Here is a 23,123-nt window from a genome sequence, read left to right as displayed (position 1 = left end):
TTATTGTTAATATCCCCTCTTTGTAGATAAATTATACAACTTAGAGAAGTCATGAGATTTTATTCATGTAAAAGGTTACAATAACTTCTACGACTCAAACCCATCTGAAAGACTATAATCTTTATGAAAGTTTATCTCTAGAGCCAATAATTAAGTATAGCATTTGATGGCAGAAGAAGGGAGAATTTTCTTAATTAAATAATCTATTTGGTTATCTCCATACCAAGCTTGACCTTAGGGACATGTCTCTTAAAGACATTCACTATAAACTCAACTTCCTGTACTGTGATGTAGAGAATGATAAGCGACCATGTCTTTAATCCCTGTGTATTTGCAAGTAGAAGGCAAAGGCAAGGTGGATCTGATGTCCATATGTTCTTGCTTTGCCTGCACTCTGACGTTACAGTGCCTAAACTCCTTGGAGCTTCAGAACATTTACATACATGGATTAACGGTTGTTCACATGTCAGCAAAAAACCCTATGCCTAAACTCCTTAGAGTTTAAGTACATTTAAATACTCATCTATAATTTTACACATCAACAAAAACCCTTTACTTAAACTTTTGGGACTTTCAATATATTTACACACAGTTGTAAGATTTATGACAGTAAACCAAGTATAAAAATATTGTTCCACCATTTTTTTCTGTTAAAAGCATTTTTTTAAATCTGTTCTTCTTCCAGTAAGTTTCCAGTACTAACTAAGCATAGAGCTTTTGAATGGCAGCACAGTTGTCTTTTATGGTACACTTGATTACCTAACCATATGCAATGAGAATCTAATTTAAGGTAGAGTAGATTTGCTGCATGTCCCATTCTTTCCACAATACAAGAGCTGAGGGTTATAAGCCAAGAAAAGGTGAAGATGGGAAACAAAAACAGTTGTCTAAAACCAAGCAAATTATCAGAAGCTGAAAGAATAGATGCTACTTGCAATCCAAATGAAAGCTTGAACAGGAAAATTTGGTACAGCTTCAAAACACTTAGCTTTCCTTCATAAAAACAATGACTTGAGTGTGCATTGTCTCTCTCTGGGTAAGTTCTCTGTGAAGCACAGTATCTGAGGAATCATTTTGTTTAAGTTCTCAACCTTTCCAAGCCCACATGGATCAAGAATTTATCATGAGATTTGTGTTCCCTTGTCCGTCCATCTTACACTTTCTACTGAACTGTTTGCAGCTTTCAGACTTGGTCTATACACTGGCTTTCTCTTGTGGCTTCTGTAGAAAGGTATGAAGAACTTAAACATTAACCCTAATTACTTTGTTCTCCCAATGTTTTCACTGAGTCAAGAAGTCTTCATTTTTTTCAGGGTAAAAAATCATATGGCCCTTGTATTCTTGTCTTTTTTGTTTGTTTCATGTAATGCTTTTCAGTTTTTGCATGATGACTCATTTTGGATTTTCTCATGTTCTGTTTATTGATTATTTAAGTTCATCAGAACTTCAGCTCTTAAGGTGCCTCTGGTGACTCTTTCTTCTAGGAACATGTCTCAGGAGCTTTGTCACACCTGTCCATTGGGGAGGCCCCAGCTACACCACAGCCTTCTATGACCTCAGAAGAAAGGAAGGAGCGGTGGGAACAGGGCCAGGCTGATTACATGGGAGCAGATTCTTTTGATAACATCAAGAAAAAACTTGACACTTACCTACAATAGAAGCACTGCCATTTCCCTGTGGACACATCCACGTCTTAGGCACATTTCTGATACTTAGTATGTGAAGCTGTTTGAAAAGTCTGTTACAGTTGTTAGAGGCTTTCACTAAACCTCATCAGATGAGGGTTTGGGCAGAACAAAAGGTGAGAACTGGTCAGACGTTATAAAGTAGCAATTCTGTTATATGAATAACTGCTCTGTTTAACCCTAAACTTTTTCAGAAACTCTTAATTTTTCAATTGCCAACATGTGTGGTAAGGGAAAGTCAACATTAAGCTACTGAGATGGTTCTCACAAGTGGTGCAGAACGTGACTCTCCATCTATCTCACTTCAAAACAAGATATGACACTGTCCCATATCTGTTTGTTGTACCCTTCACTAGACTTGCAATTTAGAATTGCCCAAAGCCTGTCAGAGAGTTAATTCCATTTCCAGGCTACCTTATTAACACTGTGGGGTGACTCATAAGTCTACCAGCTAGTGTTAGTTCACCAGTTTTCTATGCACCATGAAGGCAGCATGCAGACTTACTTTTTTTTTCAGTTCTGTCTACTTGAAAATTGCAGTGTGCTTTGATGGTTACCTGTGGTAGCACCGTATATAACAAATAAAGACTTATTGACATATCTTGGTTGTTTAAGTACTTCTCTACCTCACCCTTGGGGAAAAATCATTCAGTAATTTTTCAAAATTTGTGCAATTGGTCAGTTTCAAAAATATAAACCTTCACACTGGTATATGCTTTAAAAATTATATAAGACATTTAAATCTATTCTCAAGTGATTGTGACAGATCTGATCAGTAGAGAAAAGTGAGATAAAAGGTACCTAGTCTATCTATCATACATTATATCCTTGGTGAGTATTCAGATAGTTTGACTCTTGATACTTTAAAATTATCAGGCCATGTCAGTAATTAGTATACTCAGTAATCATTCAGAATTATCTGACTCAGTCCTGGACCCAGTGATGTATAGTGGTTAATAAAAAAAAATACAAATATAAGTTTGTTAGACTCATGGGTGCCTGAATCTATGTATCCAGTCAGTCACCCTAAAGCAATGACCCACAGTACCAATGGAGTGTAGGCTGTATTGGGTGGCAATCTGTGAAGAGTGGAGCCTAAAACAACCTTTTATAACCAAAACAAAGTATCAAAAATAATTCAGCAGAGAACATGAATGGGAAAAACAAGATTTATTGACAAAAGCTGTAATGGCTTTTATGCCCTCACTTTTATGGTCCCTGTTTTCTTTTCTATTATATCCTATAGATACTAAGTCATTCCTATTTCTGTATGGCTGAATGAATACACAAAGGTTTGGATACCTAAAGACAAGAATGACTAGGCAGCCACTCAGAGGCTGGTAATAACTCCTTAACTTACTTAAGTTATATTAGTGATAAAATATCTGTGTAGCTGAAAGTTTTTCTGTATCCCACCTGGTCCTTAGCCACTCAGACCCAAGTAAACACACAGAGGTTTATATTAATTAAAACTGTTCGGCCATTAGCTCAGGCTTACTACTGACTAGCTTTTACACTTAAACTCAGCCCATTTTTGTTAAGCTATATGTTGCCACATGTTTTGTGGCTTTACTTGTGTGCCATTCATTATATGCTGTTCCCTGGACAGTAGGCTGGCATCTCTTGACTCTGCCTTTCTCTTCCCAGAATTTTCCTTGTCTGCTTATCCCACCTATATTTCCTGCCTGGCTATTGGCCAATCAGCGTTTTAGTAATTCAGTGTACAAAAGCATTATCCCACAGCTTATCTAGGACACTTGGACTAGTAGACAATGAGTTGCTATGATATTCAAGTACAAGAAACATTTACTGAAAATACTGAAGTGTCTCTGCCACTGGTCAGAACACATAATAGAAACAAACATCTTCTAGGTAATTTGGCTAAGTCATATGCTGCTTCCTTTTTTGGTTTCTGAGTCTGCTAGAGATAAACAGAATTCCACCTTATTTTTGTGGCTAAACAATATGTAATCCAAATAAAGTAAATAGGAACCAGTATGATTGGAAATATTTAATTTAGAAAATATTTATAAACATCAAATTCTGTGAAATCAAGAACTGAATTGTTTGTTCTCTTTTTAATACAGCACAAGAAATTAAGCTTTAAGGTGAAAAGCTTATATGATGTTTAGATTTTATGTAATAGGTATTTAGTGAAGTCTATTGATATTATTAGAGTTAGAAACAGTACACAGCACAATAAGTATAAAGGTGTATCAAGCCCTGTGGCTACAGTGTCACCAAATGGCCTACCATTTCTTTGGTAGGCTTCATCTTTCCTCACTTTCATTTTTCAAAGATGCCTTAATTAAACTTTACTGAAAAAAAATCTTACAAAATTGTTTCCATACAGCTCAAATTTCAAAATACCCACAAACCCCTGAAAGTTTATGTGGGAGCCCATGGGCTATGGGCTAGTGAGACCTTACTCAGGGTCAGAGAATTTAGGCTTGCTTTACTCAGCAGGGCTGCATAATGAGATGATTTGGCCACAGGCATGTTTACCAGGTGTTTAGAAGGGTCTACACTTGGCTGTACAGTGTGCTTTGATCTTGCAAGAGGGAGGTCTTTTGCATCTCCCCTTGACATATAAAAAACCCTTTTGAATAAATGAAGTGGCTGTTGGATATTGATCCAGGTCCTCCCGAAGCTATCTTGTGTTTCTGTCTTTCTTCTCGTCGTCTAGGTCTCTCTATCTGATATTTTCTTATCCCTCTCTCCTCCACCTAAGAACCCTTCAAAGGGTGGGAGCTGGAATCTCACAAGTTTATAATAAGATGTATAAAAGAGGCAGTAACTCAAATTATAAGATGGACATTTATGGAAGTGATCAATATGCCCTTACATTTCTATCCCCTTGTGAGCAGTATACTCACTGATAATAAACTAAATAGGATTATTTCTAATCCTAAAAGTACAATTTTAAGGACAAAATCTATAATTTCGTACACAGTTATTATAACAATTCCCACTGTTCTTAAAATGAGGAAATTAAATGGAACCCAGTATTTCAATACATTTTATATAAACTTCAATATACACTAAGATCTGAACGAGAATTTCAACAGGTATACAAAACTTAAATGTAAATGAATAAATTACAGTAACTGTACTTTTTAAAGTGTTTCAATGGAAAATGTGCAACAGTCATCTTTATAGAAGTGAGACAATCTTTTTTTCTGTTAAAAAGAAAATAGTCATTAAATGATGACATCAAGGAAGGTAAATTTTTTTAGGTTTTTATTGATTTTAAATTCAAAGAAAAATTCAGTTTGAAACACAATTAGAAATATAATATTTTCAGTATATTTCTAAGTAATAAAACAATATAGCATCAAATTTTCATTCCAGTAGTTTATGTATCTTGAATTAACTTTTTTATTAATACCTAATATACTAAAAAATTTGCTTGATAAACTTGATTGTTATGAATATGTTTTAAAGCACAGTGCTGTAGTTTTCTGGGTAAGTTTATCTGTAATTAAATAGGTAAGTTGGGTTTCTTTCTTGTTTGTTTGGGCCAGAAACAGTTTATACTTAATCTCATTGTGTGGGTACTACAGAACCCTAATCCCATATGTGATGAGACTGGATTTATATGTGATGCTAGTCCTACAAATCTCCTGTGGGACAGCAGTCCCAGCAGTCCAATCCCAGTCATTCCACATTCACCCCTGCAAAAATGTCGTCCTGAAAACCATGCCTGCCTCATCTGTTATTATGAGAAATGGAGCTGAGAAGATTCTTGCTGGTTAATCCTGTTCTCTTAGAGCAAAAACAGGTTGGGGAAGATTTGGTGAGAGAGACATGGCATATACCTTACTAGGGTACCTATCATCTCTTTCAGTCAAGTCTCTTGTAGCATAAATAAAATCTGAGATGTTCTTTAGTATGTGCCATAATCCATGAAGCTTTTCTCAGGAATCTCTTGTCTGGATTAAAAAAAAAAAATCCACAGGAAAATAATACTACTAATTACATAACCTGACTGCTTATTTATTTTAAATATGACTCAAACTCATCTATAATTCTGTGGCAACTAGTAAGTTTTCTTATTAACAAAAAAGGGTAAAAAAATGTTTGGATAAATTAGTGAAATTCCAGTATTAAATTCTGATTCTAAACACACAAAGGCATTTTTACATTCAGGACTAAGATGTCTTTAAGATTTAAAATGACTTTGAAGGTCATACAGCCCAACTTCCATCCCAATTATCATGCCACTCACATAGAGTAGTAGTCTTCTGTATTATAAAAATTTAAAAAGTTATTTCCAGAAACCCTACATAAATAAAAACAATTTATAGAAAGATCTATTTAAATCACATAATTTAAGCATTCAAACAAACTGGGTAGAACTGGTTCCCTCACCCTTACAGACTATTTACACCGTGTGTTTCTATCATTACATTTAAATAATGAATGTAGTACCACTTCACTAAAATGGACACACAACTTTGATGCGATCCCTAACTTTTTCTAAATACATACTGCAAGTCACATACATAAATTACATCTCAACAAAGCTATAAAAAATTGCAATTAACTTGCTCCCTTGAACTTTGGTCTTTCATTTAAGGTTTGGTTATGGATGCAACTATAGCTTTTGAACATCCAATAAAATCTTTCTTATAGTCTGCATACATATTTGTTAATAATTTACAAGGACTGTGGATCCACTGAATCACCATTTAAAGGCTTTGGTGAATAACCAAATATTTCCAACAAAGAAAAACTAATCTACTGGTCAAAAGTATAAGCTAGGACCACACTTAAGTATGAAGATGTGGAGTACATGGGAGATGTAGGAAAATACTCAGCAAAGGCATTACGAAAAGCTGGAGAGCAAAAAAAAACTTCTATGACCTCCTCTTTCAGGCCAGTTTACAATGCAACTTATTGCTATTTGAAGTATCATTAAATATAAGATTCATATATAGAAGAGATATGACAATAATACCACTTCATTAATATAAAATATGCCCCATATAGAAAGAATATTCTCTAGATCTTTCTTAAATCTGTATTTTTCATGTGTAAAATTTAGGTATCTGTTCCAACTGACTTTACAAAATCCCACAAATTATAAATCAATTAAAGTTCTGATTTCATTGATTTTAGCTTGTTTCATTTCATTAGCATCTGTTTTTTTAGTTCCAAAAGCTCCAGCTGCAAGTTCTCTTTTTGTGTTTTGTATTTTCAACATATTTTCTTCAACAGAATCCTTTACAATGAACTTCAGAAAAAAAAAAAATGAAGTTGGTTAGGAACTTTTCAGGTAACAAAGTTTTTTTTTTTTTTTTTTTAAATTTTCTTTAAAAAAAACCTTAATAAGAAAATTAGACTATTCCTGAGCCACACAAAGGATTAACATACTAATAACACTGCCCACTAAAGTCAGAAAGAATAAAAATAACAGCTTTAAAAGAATTTGTATTTCAACAATACCCAGATTTCAAAATCAAATGATTATATTATATATCCATACACACATATATATGTAAATACATATTTATCTGTCAGGAAGTTATTGCTATTTGAAGTATCATTAAAAACAGGTTCATCTATAATATAGCTTCTTTTGTCATTGCAAGTAATAGGACATTTTATAGTATTCCAGTTAGGAATACTTTATTATTTCACATTTAAATGTGTATATATATATTATATATATAAACCTTTTCTCAACATGCAATGAGGATATTTACAACATATGCAAGAGCTAAGCATGGCTTCCCTTTCTTACCCAATGTCATTTTTTTTTTTGTATGAAGAATATGTCTGAAAGCACAGAATTTATACCGCTGCCCACCATCATCACATGAGAAAAATCACACACACAAAATATATAGGTATCTTTATAGCTAGAATATTATCAAAATGATTTAGTATTATATTAGGAGTAACATCACGCTTCCACAAATGACAGTCTTCACTTACATGAGGAGGTATGTGTCAATATGGCAACAGATGATTAAATTGATATTTGAATAAATTGAAACTTGATAAAATTCAACATTCCTGATAAATATCTTAAAAGTAATAAAATTCTCACCTAGGAATAAAAGTCTTATCCCATGTCCAAGTCTTATTCAAGATTTCCACTAGAAACTTTCCAGGAAAGCATTTAATGTGAAATAATAAAGTGTTCCTAATAAACACTATAATATAAAATGTCCTAGTTACTGCAATAACAATAGAAGTTGTATTATAGAACTTTACTGAAATACATTTAAAAAATTAGATACATTATTTAATATGTTTCTATTCAGAAACATTTCTTATTGCTAAAAATGATAGTTATCAAAGGAATTATAAATTTCATAAATCCTGAGCAATATTCCTCAAGTGGGATATAATGGTGTAGATTCAAATTTCCAATAATAACAGTGACAACTAATAAAATTTTAAAAATGAACATTAAAGAGAACTCTTTATCAGTTATCTAAACATACTTTCTAGACTCAGTAGAACCTAAGTCAAGCTGTAGAACCCACATTTAAAAGGCCAGACATGGAATGATAAGCTTTTAATTCCAGTGCTGGGGAGATGGCAGGCAGATCTCTAAGATTCACTGGCAAACCAGCCTAGCCTGTAAGTTCCAGGCCCGTGAAATGTATCTCAAAAACAAACAAACAACAACAAAAAAAAGGTACATGGTGTGTGGGAGCCCATTCTCGGTTTCCTCGTGGCTTTACCCAGCAGGTCCGCATAGAGGATGATTAGGACCACGGGCCTGAGTGCAGGTGTCTGAGATGGTCTGCACTTGGCTGTGCTGGGGGAGGAGGTCTTTTGTTCCACCCCTTGGCGTCTCTATAAAAACCCTGGGGCAGAGACAGTCGGGGCCGTTGGAATAGGTTCCAGGCCCTCTCGAGGCTATCCTTTATTTTTTATCTGTTTATCTCCGCAATAAATCCTTCTATCTAATATTTCCTGCTGCTCGCACTCAAGAAAACTCTGGGGAACTGTGGGGGTGGTTGGGTAAACGCCCCACAATGGTGTTTGAGAAGCAACACCCTAGGTTGTCCTCTGGCGTCCATATGCATATACCTGCATAAACATAAACATATAACCACATAAACATACTTTTTTATTAAGTTATTTCTATTTATATGTGTGTGTAATGTGATGAAGGCCAGAAGAGGGTATTGGATGGTCTTCTGGAGCTGGAGGTGGTTGTGAGCTGTGTGATCTGTGTGATGTGAACCAAGCTTGGGTCTTCTAAGGAGCAGCAAGCACTCTTCACTGCTGAGCCATTTATACAGCTCCCAACACAAACATACTTGGTAAAAAAGTAAAAAGAATCATAAAGTATTGTTCTGAGAATAGGAAGACATCAGTGCAAATGAATGGACTAAAAATAGACCCCATACACATTTCCTACTAGTAGAAAAGACTATGGACTTTTCAAAACAAAACAAACTCCAAAAACACAAAAGGTAACCAAACAATTGCTTCTTCATTTGGAAAAGGAATAAGTGTAGAAGCATTTCACAAAACACAGTATCTTCCAAAAGAATCATAAGTAAATACAGAACGATTTTTTGTTTTTGTTTTTGTTTTTTGTTTTTCGAGACAGCGTTTCTCTGTGTAGCTTTGCACCTTTCCTGAAACTCACTCTGTAGCCCAGGCTGGCCTCGAACTCATAGAGATCTGACTGGCTCTGCCTCCCGAGTGCTGGGATTAAAGGCATGCGCCACCACTGCCCAGCCAGAATGATTTTTTCAAAGTACAAATAAAACCACCATCCCTAAGACATTAAAACCTAATATAAACAAAGAATGCTTTGACATCCAATAAGGTAAAAGGTTCTTATAATGCTTACTTCTCTGTAACTACAGAAAAAAAAAACGACATCTGAACAACATGTTCAAATAAAAATAGAGCACATTTGAAATCATAGAACTTTAAAATTTTTCTTGACAAAACGCTCAGAAAGTTTACAGACGAGCTGGGAATAAACCATTTCCAACCTATATAATAAACTAAAATCAAAATGGAAAAAGAAGTCCCTGACTATGAAACTATTGGTACTACAAGCAAAAGCAAAGAAATGAACAAGTAGTTCACAGAAGGAAAAACAACCATGATCAGTAGACATATGGACTACATTTAAGGCCCGTGTTTAAGGTATATGCAAATTAGTACATGCTCATTAGCTTATGGCCACACATACTATTCCATATATCATAAAAACTATTATTGTTTGCTTTTTGTTTTATAATGCTAGTGATCAAACCCAAGACCTTCTATAGGCTAATAAGCACTCTATTGGTGAGCTACACTCCCAGGCATTTCATGGCCTACACTGAAGGCAACTTGAAGTTATTTAATAACCATTCTAAATCCACAAGTATAGTTTTGTGAATCTATCCTTAAGAAATACTAGTATATGTGCCCAAAGATGTATGTACAGCATCTTTCATGACAGCATTGTTTTCATTACAAAGCTGAAGACTATTTACTCATGATGGATCTGTGTGCAGGTAATAATGAAGATTCAGATTCACAGATACAAAACAGAATGGTGGTTGTGAGTAGTTGGGTAGTGAAGAGCAATGGGGAGTGTAAAGACTCCTTACATAAAGTGAATATAGAAGGATTCTGTTAAGTACGACAGAAAAGTTCTATAGGAGGATGGTGATGATGACTGCACACTGTAGAGTATTCCTGATGCAGAAGAACTATGTATTTAAAATAATGGCTGAAATGATAAACTGTGCACACATTTTACCACAGTAAGAAAGTGTTGATCTAAATGCAGGTAGATAGTAAATCTTCAATACATGTTTAAGGGAAAAGAATATATTATAAAATAATAAAGTATTACCCTATTTTCTTTCAAATTTTTTATGTTGAGATATATACATAAGAATGTATGTAGCTACAGAGGAAAAAAAAAACCTTTGAACATGTTTGAAATTATGAAGGAGGAAAAAGGGTGTGTTTTAAATTTTCTCCACAATTCTACTTCAGTCATGGCAGTAATGTATTCATATATTGCCTGTGTTACTTTTAAAAAGCAACATAATCTTAAAATAGGTAGCTTTAAAAACTCACTTTTGTGATGATAACCTCTTGCTTCTGGCCAAGTCGATGGCATCTGTCAAAGCACTGATCTTCTGCAGCAGGGTTCCAGGCCTAGGGAGAACAAAACTGTATGACTACTGCTTGGCTGTGTAAGTCTTCTGCACTAATCCTTCATCTCATTATATGTATCATTCTTTTCTAATTGAATTCAAACACTGACATTACAGATGTTCCTGGAAGAAAGCTATTCCCCAATCACTATGAAGACAGGCAGCCTTCTCCCAATATACTGCATTCCATCCACTTCAGCACTAGCTGAAGATATTACCTGAAATGTTTAAGACCAGTGCGTTTTAACATTCAGTGTTTCAGGTTTTTGGAATGTCTGCATAGATCCATAATCTAAAAACCCAAAGTCCAAAACTTTTTGAAGTTTGAGTTAGTACTCCAACAGATTCAAATTTTAGAGCATCTCAGATAGGGATGTTCAACTTGTGCCCAACAAAAGCCTGACAGGTGTTGGCAGCAGCAATATAATGATTTGCCACCTGATCAGAACACCTTGTGACTTTTCAGTGTAAAATGAAAGTTTTCAGTGTAAAATGTGACTTTTCAGTGTAAAAAGAAAATGCATTCTCTCAGATGGCTTAAATGACCACAGAAAATATGTCATTCTCAGGCCCTCATATAAAAAAATTTCTCCTCTTTTGCTGATTTTCTTTTCCCCATTGATGAAATACAATACAAAAAAGTTTCAAAGGTAGTCAAAAGTCCTAAAAGCTCTTTCAGATTTGTTGATGCAACCATATGTATCTGTTTGAATCAGCTGGACTTCAAAAATAAACTTTAAAAGTACATCAGTTCCTTCTTAAGCTGAAGAAAATGATGAAATAAAGGAAAAGGAACACCCAGCTACAGAGTTCTTCAGTAGCAGCCAAATGGCTTCAAAATGATAGAGGCAGTCATGCTGGTGAGACTTTAAGGGTATAGTTTCTGACATGCTAATTAATATGTATGAGGAAAGTCCAAGAGGTTCCAACTGGACAAAGAGCTACAGTCCACTAAGGAATTCTGAGAGTGGGAGAAATTAGTCTTCCTCAGGGATCATCTAATACCAAATGGTCAGCCCTGAAAAAACATACACCAAATGACATTATACAGACTGAGCAGGTTATATTTATGCATTTAGGAATACACACATACATATATGTTTATAACAACAATTAATGAAATAGGCCATGAATTTAAAGGAGAGCAAAGTACATGAGAAGGTTTAGAGGGAGGAAAGGGAAGGGAGCAATGGTATAATTACATTATAATCTCAAAAAAAGAAATTGCTGTCAAGGTAACCAGTACATTGCTCCTCACAGTGGCATTGTAGAGGCAGAGGCATGCAGATCCCTATGAGTTCAAGTCCCATATAGCAAGCTCCACCCTGTCTCAAAATAAAAAAATTAAATTTGGGGGCTGGAGAGATGGGTCAATGGTTAAAGTGCATGCTGCTCTTTCAGAGGATTGGAATGCAGTTCTCAGCTCCCCATTCAAGCACTTCAAAATCACCAGTAACTCCAGCTCCAGGGTGTCTGAAGCTTTCTGCCTAGATTCCTCAGGCACCTGCTATGCACACTGCAGATACATACACATAAATAAATAATAAAAGTTACAAAAAAGTTAAATTTGAAGATTCTTAAAAATGAAAGCAAGAGCTAGGGGTGGCTCAGTGGTATAGAACTTGCTGCGGAAAAATGAGGACCTGGGTTTGAAATCCCCAGCAACCAAAGAGAAGCTGGGCATGGCTCCATGAGCTTGTATCAGTTTGGGGAACAGAGACAAGTGGATTCTAAGATTTCACTGGTCAGCAAGCCTGGACAAAATGGTGAGCTTCAGGTTCAATGACAGATCCTGTCTTGATGGAGTAACATGAAGAGCAATAGAAAAAGACAGCTAACTTCATTCCCTGGTCTACATACTCACTTGTACAGGTACACACTAAAACATACACACAACATACAAACCTGAAAACAGTATTTTGGAGTAACAGTACATTTACACAGCAAGTACTATCTGAAAATAGAAACTATCATAATTCATATGCAGATGATGTCATGCTTAAGCTGTCATTTTCTTCTTAGTTCCCTGGGGACTGAGAAAAGAAATACTTCTACTGTTAATTTGCTGATGACTTAAAAGTTGTATATTTTCCAGTATAGAAGTTTGACTTCAGGATATATCAGATATGGTTTTCTAAAAACCTTATAAATTATTTGTATTTCACAGAAATTTTTAAGTTATTATACCAAGAGATGAAATCAATTGTTTGTATTGCCTATATTTTATTCCAGGGACAATGATATATCTAGTTTAACTAACAGAAATCTAAATTATCTCACAATATAAAACATACAGAACTCTCAGTCTGTGGGGAAGGCTTTGCCCTGGAGGAGATTGGAATGGGGGGTGGGCTAGGGGGAAGGTGAGGGGGACGGGAGGGGGGAGAACAAGGGAATCTGTGGCTGATATGTAGAACTTAATTGTATTGCAAAATAAAAATTAAAAAAAAAAGAGTTTTTACATCTATTTATCAAAAAAAAAACCATACAGAACTCATTCTCACATGTAACAATTAAGGAGGTAACCAGATTCATCAGGAACTCGTGATGTCCATTCAAATTTTACCCCAACACTTAGAGAATGCTTTATTTCTGTTGTTCAGTCTTATTTTTCTGAGTGTTGGCTTTTGCTTTTAAGTTAGAAATGACATTGAAAAGTGTGGCAAGTTCAGTGAAAATTAATCTACTACAAGAGTGCTAAAACAAGCCAGGTGGTGGTGGCGCACGCCTTTAATCGCAGCACTCGAGAGGCAGAGGCAGGCGGATCTCTGTGAGTTCAAGGCCAGCCTGGTCTACAGAAAAAAAAAAAAAAAAAGAGTGCTAAAACATTCTGACACTGTTTTTTAAACTATAACTTGAGTGGCCAACTTAAGCAAGACAAAATAATTTTGGACTCTGTTCTAAAAATAAACTTTTAGGATTATCAACTGAATTACTTAGTATGACATAACATACAAGATTTTTAAAACAGTAACCATAAATTTTAACTTTAGACTTAACCATAGTACGAAGAAAATATACATCACTGCTACCCACGATTTGCACCCATGGAAGTGGTTACAACATGACTCTAGGAAGGTTATCCTCAAAAAGGAAACACACACACACACACACACACACACACACACACACACACACACACACGCCATGACACATGCACCAAGCTAGGAAGCCTTACAGGAATAACTAAGATTCTTAATCTCAGTAAAATGTCTACATGTTAACATGTTTTAAATCTTCTGGTTCAAGGAGCAAGCCTTGAACCATAAATCTTAAATGCATCAGTACATAGAAATTGTACAGGATTACTCTGGCCCACATAGCACACTGAGCAAATTAGAAATTAAAACCAGTCTATGGTCCTTATACCTAAAGAGCCCATTCTGTACATTCTGAAAAATACACTCCTATGTATATGCAACCTCAGATCGTTTGTCTTTGTGAGAAAAGTGCAGAGTGAATTGTGGTTCTCTTATTTCTAGGTCCTGAATTATACAACTACAAGTGACTGCACTCTATCTGCTAATAAAACTTACCCAGAACATGTTGATGGACAGCTGAACCCGAATCAGCTAGGATATATATTTAAAATATACGTTTTAGGTCTCCTTCAGGAATTCCTAAGTCTCAGAAGAGAGAGGTTTAAAATTGCATTTGACCTAATTTTTAGGCAAAATAGAGGCAGCACCATAACAGGAGCCACTATGTGATTTATAGTCAGATTTCCAATGCTTTATCATACAACACAAAGTAAGATTTCATTAGTGTGCTGCTTACTGAATCTTAAAAGCATTATAATAGGCATGTTTTATGTACTCAGAAGAATAGAAATACACAGAATAGTACTTAAGAACACAGAAACTGGGCACAATGTTTAATTTTATTTACTCTTCTGTGACCAGTTTCCTCATCTGAAAATAAGGATAATGTTACCTTTTCACAATTAATTGTAACTACAAAGGCATCTACCAAACAGGTTGTTTTTTTTTTTCTTTCTTTTAGTTTGGTGGCCTGGGTAGTGGGGAAGATAACATTTCCCCACTTTGAAAAGTCTATATAAGTACTTACTGGATCCATTAAGAACACTCGAGAAGCTGCACAAAGATTCAAGCCAACTCCACCTGCTTTTAAGGACAGTAACATTATAGTGGGAGATCCTGCTTCTGTGTTTTGAAAACATTCAATTGATTCAACTCTTTTCTTTTGAGCCATGGAACCATCTAAACGAGTAAACACGAATCCTGAGGCTCTAATGAGAAAAAGAAAACAGACAGGTAATATTATACTATAAAAAATATTAAATAGTTAACAAATTTTAGTTAAACAAAATTCTTTCACTAATTAATTTATGTAGTATTAAAGATCAGTCAAACCCAAGGCCTTGCACAAGCTAAGTAAGCACTTTCATAGCTACTACACAATCAATCCTTCATTCATTTCTCAATAAAGTACCTAGCTGTCTGTCAAATACTAAGTCAATTATTTCCTGATTAATTCAGAACTTGATTTTAAGATATACTCAGTAGAAGTTCTGTGGTTACATGGAATATCATTTTAAACAGATGAAGTGACTAAACCTGGTAAAATATTTTTTTTTTTTTGTTATCAAACAACACACAAGTACTAAATCCTCCTATGTGAAGTAGAAAGTACTGTTAAACTTACTTAAGTGGTGTTTCTATTAAAGACAGGAATGTGGTAAACTGAGAAACAACTAAACTTTTTATGTTGGGGTTCTTTGTCCTTAATTCAATCAAAGCATGCATTAGAGCATTAATCTGAAAAAAAAACAAAACAAAACAAAAAACCCATTGTATCCATTAGATTCCATCTCAATTGGTAAGATAAGTCCAAACATTCTAGTTTTTAAAAATTTATTAGCACACACAAATTTTAATCAGGTTCACATAATGCAGTATTCACTGAACAAATCCCAACATTGAAAAGGTTTTCATATAATTTAACTAAAAAGCAAAAGTAAAAGAATAGAGACTGAAAAAAATACCATAATAATCCAAATCCCTTTCTTTTCCAACTTAAATTTAACACTAAATATCAATACAAGCCAGTAGCACCAAAAGAATATGCAATGACAGGATTAAAACAGAATTACAATTACTATTTTATATGATATTTCCTCATTAAATACAAAATAACAGTAGAATATCTGCACATGGCTACTTTACCTTTGAACTGGATGTCCATTCCATATTGGACTTTTTCTCACTGTCACATGCCAATTCTTCTGGAGGACATTCTAATAAATTATCTCCATGTATATTATTTCTGCATAAAGGGCATTTAGCATGTGGCTATATACAAAAGATCAAAGAATGAATCACACTTGTCATAAGGATAGAGATATAAATTTATCTAAATTTTCTGAAAGTTCTACACTTCTTATGGTTAACGTTTTATTCAGGCTTTTTGTCACATTCATCAACCTGTACCTGAACTCCAAACATACAAACATGTCCTCAAGTTGTAAGAGACATATATAAAGGACAGTGTAAAAGAGTACAGTCTTGACTAATGGCAGCTCATAGCACTGAGTATCATCTGCTACTAAGTAAAATGTGATGAATAATAACTATAATACAGTAAACATGCATGCAATTCTCCAAAAGAAGTCTCATCTGTGGGTTGCAACCCTGTTTGGCATATCAGATATTTACATTACAATTCATAACACTACTAAAATTACAATTATGAAGTAGCAGCGAAATAATTTTGTGGTTGGTGATCACCACACCATGAGGAAATGTATTAAAGGGTTGCAGCATTAGGAAGGTTGAGAACCACTGCAAGGGTTTATAAAACTTGTAGTTTATAAAGCTTATAAGAGCTTGAGAAGTCCATAGCTCTCAAATACTACAAGTTCATTCAAAGCAAGATCTAATAAAATGAGGTTGTATCTTAACTAGATACTCAGCATCATTGCAAAACAAAAAGATACTAAAATTTAAACATTAAAAATATATTCAAAGAACTACCTCTTAGGAAGGAAAGATAAATGACTGGGGGGAGTAGAAAAGGGTAGTAGTTCATACAGCTATGTTTATTTTATAGTCAAGCCTATAACTGTAATTTATGTATTTTCCCACATGTATGTAACTCATCAATTTGAAATATTTTTAATTTGTATTAGCTGAAAGATTGCTTAAAGTATTATCCAGTTTCAAACATTTTCCACAAAAGAATCTAGCCCTACTTTATTCTACTTTGTTCAACACGGCAAAGGGCTGTATGTGTCAATCAGATTCCTGAGACATAGCTGAGACAGATTAGGGTGATAAAAGTACAATATCATCATATTTTGAACTTAGTTTAAGAAAAAAATACAATAAATAGTTTACTTTAAATATATTATACTAAATTAAAATAAACACTTTGCTTTTTACTTTTTAAAAAATGTGGCTACTATAAAACTTAAATTCCTTGTGTCTCACTTTATTAATGTATTTAATTGAACACAAGGATCTAAAATTTAGAACTAGCATTACTGACTAAAACATAGTGCCTCCCAAAAGTAATGCCTTTTAATTTATGATAAATATATCACCTGAAATAATTAACTGTGAAAGGTGCATTATTGAATTCAAGTTAGAACATGTTATCACCCCTGGACTTGGTTGGGTTCTCATTACACCAAAGAAAGTTGTACCACTCCATCAAACACTGACTCCATACTGAACAATAACTAACCTGCTCATTTTGAATGACCTGGCAAATACAAGGTTTACAAAAAACATGTGCACAATGTGTTATCACAGGAACTGTTAATGAATCCAGGCAAACTGCACATTCTTCATCTGAACCAGAGCTCAGAATTAACTTCATCTTCTTTATTAATGTCTTTCTCAGTTCTTCAGGTGTATCATTTCCTAGAAAAAAAAAGAGGCTCAAAAATTAATTGCAAAACAAACTTTGTAATGTAACTAGAATAGTTTATCTTCCATAAGGAACTTTGCTTAATTATCTTTCATCTTTATTCTGGCACTTGCAAAACACATCATAAATTTGGAATTCTAAGAAAAACTCAGAAGATGCCATCTCACTTGATACACATCACACAAGCATAAAATAGTATCTGCCACAATAGCAGCATATGAGAAAGAACTAGTTTGAATGTTCTTCTGGAAATTCTGCAAAGATATCATACTTCTACTTCATTCATAAAAAAATTCTTGGAGCCAGAAAGATTGCTCAGCAGGTAAAGACACCTGTCACCATGCTTGACAACATGACCCACATGGAATGGAAAGAACTGACTCTTGCAAGTTGTCTTTTGACCTCCACAAATGCATCCATGCATATACATATACAAATACATAAAGGTGTTAATTTTTAAAAATCTTAACTAGTTGAGTGATGGTGGTGTACGCCTTTAATCCCAGCACTTGGGAGGCAGAGGCAGGTGGATCTCAGTGAGTTTGAGGCCAGCCTGGTCTACAAAGTGAGTTCCAGGACAGCCAGTACTGTTACTCAGAAAAATCTTGTCTCAATTAAAACAAAAACAAAAACAAAAACTTTTTTTTTTCCTTGGTTTTTCGAGACAAGGTTTCTCTGTGTAGCTTTGCGCCTTTCCTGGAACTCACTTGGTAGTCCAGGTTGGCCTCGAACTCACAGAGATCCACCTAGCTCTGCCTCCAGAGTGCTGGAATTAAAGGCATGCGTCACCACCACCCGGCAACAAAAAAAATCTTAACTAAAGCAAGGCATAAATAGCAAAGTTACAGACCAAATTCAAGTCATATAAAAATATGTCCTTCTGATTGAAATATTTAGCAAATATAATGTTATGAACCAATCACATTTCCTTACCGGAAAGACCACTCGAAGACATTCCATTTGTAAGAAGATGAATATGACAACAAATCTGCTGCAATCTAAGCAGAAGACCCAAAACATCTGCATAGTGTGCAAGAACAGTCCCTTCAGTAAAATACCTAGAGATAAAATGTCAAACTATCAACATCTCTAAACAAGAATAAAAACAAAAGCCACCTCATCTTTAATAAAACCAAGGAAAAAAAATCAGCTAGGAAAATGTAAATAAGCATTGACTACATTCCTCAGCTGGTTCTTCAAAATAAGAGGCACAATGAAAGGGAAATTAGTGTCTCTCATGAGAAAACAGAAATAGGGTATATGCATGATGACCTGAATTTTTTAGTCCAATTTATACACACACACACACACACACACACACACACACACACACACACACACACACACACGGGGGGGGGGGGGATAGGGGGAAGTTGTGGCACAATATTCAATTTTATAAGCAATTATAATGCTTAATCTCTGTTGTATAAACATCAATAAAACCTAGAAGAATTCACATGTGACTCCTATGAATAAGAAAACTGGGTATTTCTTCATGGCCTTGGACATAGCTAGGACCTTTATATGAATCTGGACAAACAGCTAGGCCACAAAGAACTCAAGATAGTCAAATATTGAATAACCAACATAGAGAAAACAAAGGTAGTGAAAGAAAACTCACCAGAAAAAAATAAAAATTATGACTGAGCACTGCCACAATTTAACATCACTCAAAAACAACTCCCACCAAAGAATAAGAATTCATGGCAAAGATAAAGAGACTTTACAAGATGCAGCATATCAACACAAGAGATCCAAGAGAAACCTGAGTATAACAAAGAAAAGGAAATCACCAGAGAAAGGAAGAGTCACACTATGTCTTAGTTACGGTTTCTATTGCTGTGAAGAGACACCATATGTAACTGGAAGTTTTCCTGTGTCCTGCCCAGCCCTGCAGCCAGTCAGACTGAAATAAACATACATAGGGTTATATTAATTACGAACTGTGGCTCATATGGCCTATGGCTCAAGCTTCTTGCTAGCTAGCTCTTAACTAAACTCAGCCCATTTCTATTAATCTATATGTTGCCCCATGTTCCATGACTTTATCTGTGTGCCATTACATGCTGCTCCCTGGTCAGTGGGATGGCATCTCCTCTGCCTCTGCCTTTCTTCTTCCTGTCTCTCTCCTGGATTTCCTGCCTGCCTTTAAGCTGCCTTGTCATAGGCCAAACAGCTTTATTTATCAACCAATCAAAGCAACACATATTCACAGCATACAGAAAGAATCCCACAGCAACCATGACCATGGCAACTCTTATAAAGAAAAACATTTCATTGGGGCTGGCTTACAGTTCAAAGGTTTAGTCCATCGTTATCATGGCAAAGAGCATGGTGGCAGGAAGGCAGACACAGTGCTGGAGAGGTAGCTGAGAGTTCTACATCTAGATCAGCAGACAGCAGGAAGAGAGTGCCACACTGGACCTGGCTTGAGCATCTGAGACTTCAATACCCACCTCCACAGTGACACACTTCCTCCAGCAAGGCCATATCTACTCAAACTAGGCCACACCTCCTAATAGTGCCACTCCCACTGAGCCTATAGGGGCCATTTTTATTCAAATCATGACACACTAAAACCACTGACAAAGCCATATTAAAGGAAATGGGACTGAGAAAACAAAAATTAGTTATAAAGGATTATAAAAAATCAATACCAATAAAAAGCAGATAAAAAGACATTTAAAAGACACAAAAAATAGAACAAAAAAGTACATTTTCTTTTTAAAAAAGCGTGTGTAAAGGAGGGATACATACATAGAATCCAAAGATTTAAATGGTGCTGTTGTTTGGCTGGAACTTCCAGCTACTTTCTGCAAAAGCACCATTCCTCTCTCTCCAAACCCCTCCCTTACAGAGAATCTCCAACAAAGAAAAACTGCCAAAAAGCCCAGTTCTGCATTCTTGGAGGCTATGTTGGCTCATCCCCTGAAGTTGCCAGTGGCCCAAGTCCCCACCCAAAGTGTTATAATTGGGCACAAACCCAGCCTGTGGCAGACACGTCATCACCCCTTACCTACAGGGTACATAAGCGCCCTGCTTTAGTTCAGCCATGTGACTTTCTCCTGCCCCTTCTCCCACCTCGATCTCTGGAGTCTGGAGGACTCACTCAGGAGTTGTTTTGCTCAAAATAAACCTGTTCTTTTACTTTTTCAATTTGGTTTGATCTGGATTACTGCTTCGTCAGAGAAACCTATTACAGGGTACAGAAAATCTATTATCTTCGTGCAGGAAACCTGGGAAGAGTTGAACCTTCATGCAGGTGGATTGGTCCCCTAGCCATGTGGGGGCCACTCCTCTCCATTTATCTTCCTCTCCAGCAGACAGAATCGACTTTTGACTTACGGTAAGTCACCCATTTCCAAGCCACCACCCACAGAGGTCTGGGTACCTCTTCTGGGTCGAAGACCCCCAGGATATCCTTCCAAGCCTCAACTGTGCTGGGACAAACCCAACCAATTACCAGGGTAAAGACTGTCTTTGTTCCCAGGGACCTTTGCAGAGAAGATGTCCTACCCAAAGGCTACCCCCACTGCTGAGCCCCTGTCTATTAAGGGGGGATGCCTTGCCCTAGTCTTTGGTCTCTGGCACAGGCTTAGAAATGGGCAAAACTGAGTCTAAACCAGATCCTCAGTCACCCCTGGGGTGGCTCATACAAAATTTATCCAAATGGGGGCTGACTCACACCATACAACAAATGGTTTGAGCTCCCTTATCCAGAGTTTTTGAGCTCTGCACTCCTGTTCCTTCCTCTTCACTGTACTGTCTACCTGCCTTTCTCATGCCTCTTTCACTTTCCCCAGTCCCTAATAAACGTCTTGCACTAACTCTGTTGTTCTTGGTGTCTATTCTTAGTGGCATACCTTGGCAGGGCCCACAAAAATGTACTCACTTTGCCTTTTTTACTCACTAGGCATTCTTGGCATTTGGTCTGGCCATGCTGGGATTCCATCCGCCTGAAGTAGCTCTGCTCTCTGTTTCTGTTGCTCTCCCAACCTAAACTGCATAAATGTCCCATTCTTACGTTTGTTACAATGTAGGAGTCAGAGCTTGAGAGGCCAGCTGCTTTATGCCCAGCACATGCCTGTTCTCCCTTACATCATCTACTGATCTAACCCTCAATAAGGTTATGTGTGGATCATTTGTCTATAGATTTTATTCCCGATTGTAGAGTCCAATTCTTCAGCTGCTGCTTCCCTCTGCCCCGTATAACTTTCCACATGGACACATGTGGCTTGTCTGCTGCTAACTCTCAGTTCCTGCAGCAATCCTGCAGCTATTTTTCACTCTTAATGTCCCCTATAGGAACACTCACACAGTGTTCCACTTTGCAACCCTCCCTCTCTTCCTCCATGGACTCAGATTGTATTACAACAGCATGACTCAGTACAAATCACTGGCCACAATTGGCAAACTTGATTTCCAAATTCTCAAAAATTGTTAACTGAGACTGCTACAAACAAGTGAGTCCCAAATACTTTATACCTAAACTTGCTCTGTTACACTTCCAAAGTCCCTTACTTCTAAGGCTCTACTTCCTTGCTCCTAAATATCTTTCATTCCTATGATTTCTTTGCATACTGCTCTATGTCTTAAAATTATACTGTAAATTCTTATTTCAGGACTTGTAAGTTGCTCATCTGGCAAGGTTTAAAATCTATATAATTTATAACAAAGTCTGTTTCCTACAGAAAGTTTTGTTTGTCTCACTGTTAGAAAAGTTCTATTTCATATGTATGTATGTATCTGTGCCTGTATGTTTTTCTTGTTCTGTCTATTTCATATGTATGTATGGATCTGTGCCTGTATGTTTTCTTGTGGACATGGGAGCCACACAGAATTACTTCAGGCTCAACTGGGTGTGTAAATGTGTGGCCACTGCATGCTTGTTTCTGAATGGTCTTGGATGCCTGAGTTTACATGTTCCGTGTGTCTTGGTGATAGCTCAGCTGTTACTATTGCAACTAGCTGTCTGGGCTCAGAATCTGCCTCTGGGCTTTCTGGCCACTGAATCTGTTGTAATGAGAGATTCATATGTCATTTGGGAATAAATAATATGAAAGTTATTTTATGATGTTCTACCTTATTAAAAAAAACAGATAAGGGAATTGGGTATGGTTAAAAATCTGTAATAAAATGTTAACTTAGAACTTGTAACTCTAAATTAAAACTGTTCTGGGAAACAACACGTGATTTGCCACCATCTTAATTAAGTACAGCAACGTGGGCAGTTGGCATTTTAACTAGGGTTGGAAAAGGGGGAGTACGTGTGACTTCACTGCCATCTTGAGTAGTGACCACATGCAGTGGGCCTACCAAGGAGACAACAGGTCTCCAAGATACTTTGGATTAAGATGGATTTTTGTATGATTTCTGTCCTGTCCTGAAAACAAGGTTTATAAAAGAC

The 23,123-nt window shown here is 36.0% G+C and overlaps 2 protein-coding genes across 5 annotated transcripts in view; one reads left to right on the top strand and one right to left on the bottom strand.

Moving 5' to 3' along the window:
• The window catches only part of Gyg1 (glycogenin 1), a 35,835-nt gene extending 33,550 nt beyond the window's left edge, over nt 1–2,285 (top strand). For all 3 annotated transcript variants that reach the window (XM_059265270.1, XM_059265273.1, XM_059265272.1), the window contains one exon: nt 1,485–2,285. In XM_059265270.1, the coding sequence (XP_059121253.1) occupies nt 1,485–1,658 (174 nt within the window). In that variant the 3' untranslated portion in view covers nt 1,659–2,285. The remainder of the gene's footprint in view (nt 1–1,484) is intronic.
• Nucleotides 2,286–4,908: 2,623 nt separating this feature from the next.
• The window catches only part of Hltf (helicase like transcription factor), a 96,864-nt gene continuing 78,649 nt past the window's right edge, over nt 4,909–23,123 (bottom strand). For both annotated transcript variants that reach the window (XM_059265268.1, XM_059265269.1), the window contains 7 exons: nt 18,650–18,774; nt 17,531–17,709; nt 16,012–16,137; nt 15,491–15,603; nt 14,894–15,074; nt 10,746–10,826; nt 4,909–6,921 (listed from right to left, as the gene is read on the bottom strand). In XM_059265268.1, coding sequence (XP_059121251.1) covers nt 6,769–6,921; nt 10,746–10,826; nt 14,894–15,074; nt 15,491–15,603; nt 16,012–16,137; nt 17,531–17,709; nt 18,650–18,774 — 958 coding nt within the window. In that variant the 3' untranslated portion in view covers nt 4,909–6,768. The remainder of the gene's footprint in view (nt 6,922–10,745; nt 10,827–14,893; nt 15,075–15,490; nt 15,604–16,011; nt 16,138–17,530; nt 17,710–18,649; nt 18,775–23,123) is intronic.

The sequence above is a fragment of the Peromyscus eremicus genome, chromosome 6 (assembly GCF_949786415.1).
Source record: "Peromyscus eremicus chromosome 6, PerEre_H2_v1, whole genome shotgun sequence".
NCBI classification, from domain to species: Eukaryota; Metazoa; Chordata; class Mammalia; order Rodentia; family Cricetidae; genus Peromyscus; species Peromyscus eremicus.
Note: the sequence above shows the minus strand (reverse complement) of the source record. Positions and strands in the feature narration are given on the sequence as shown.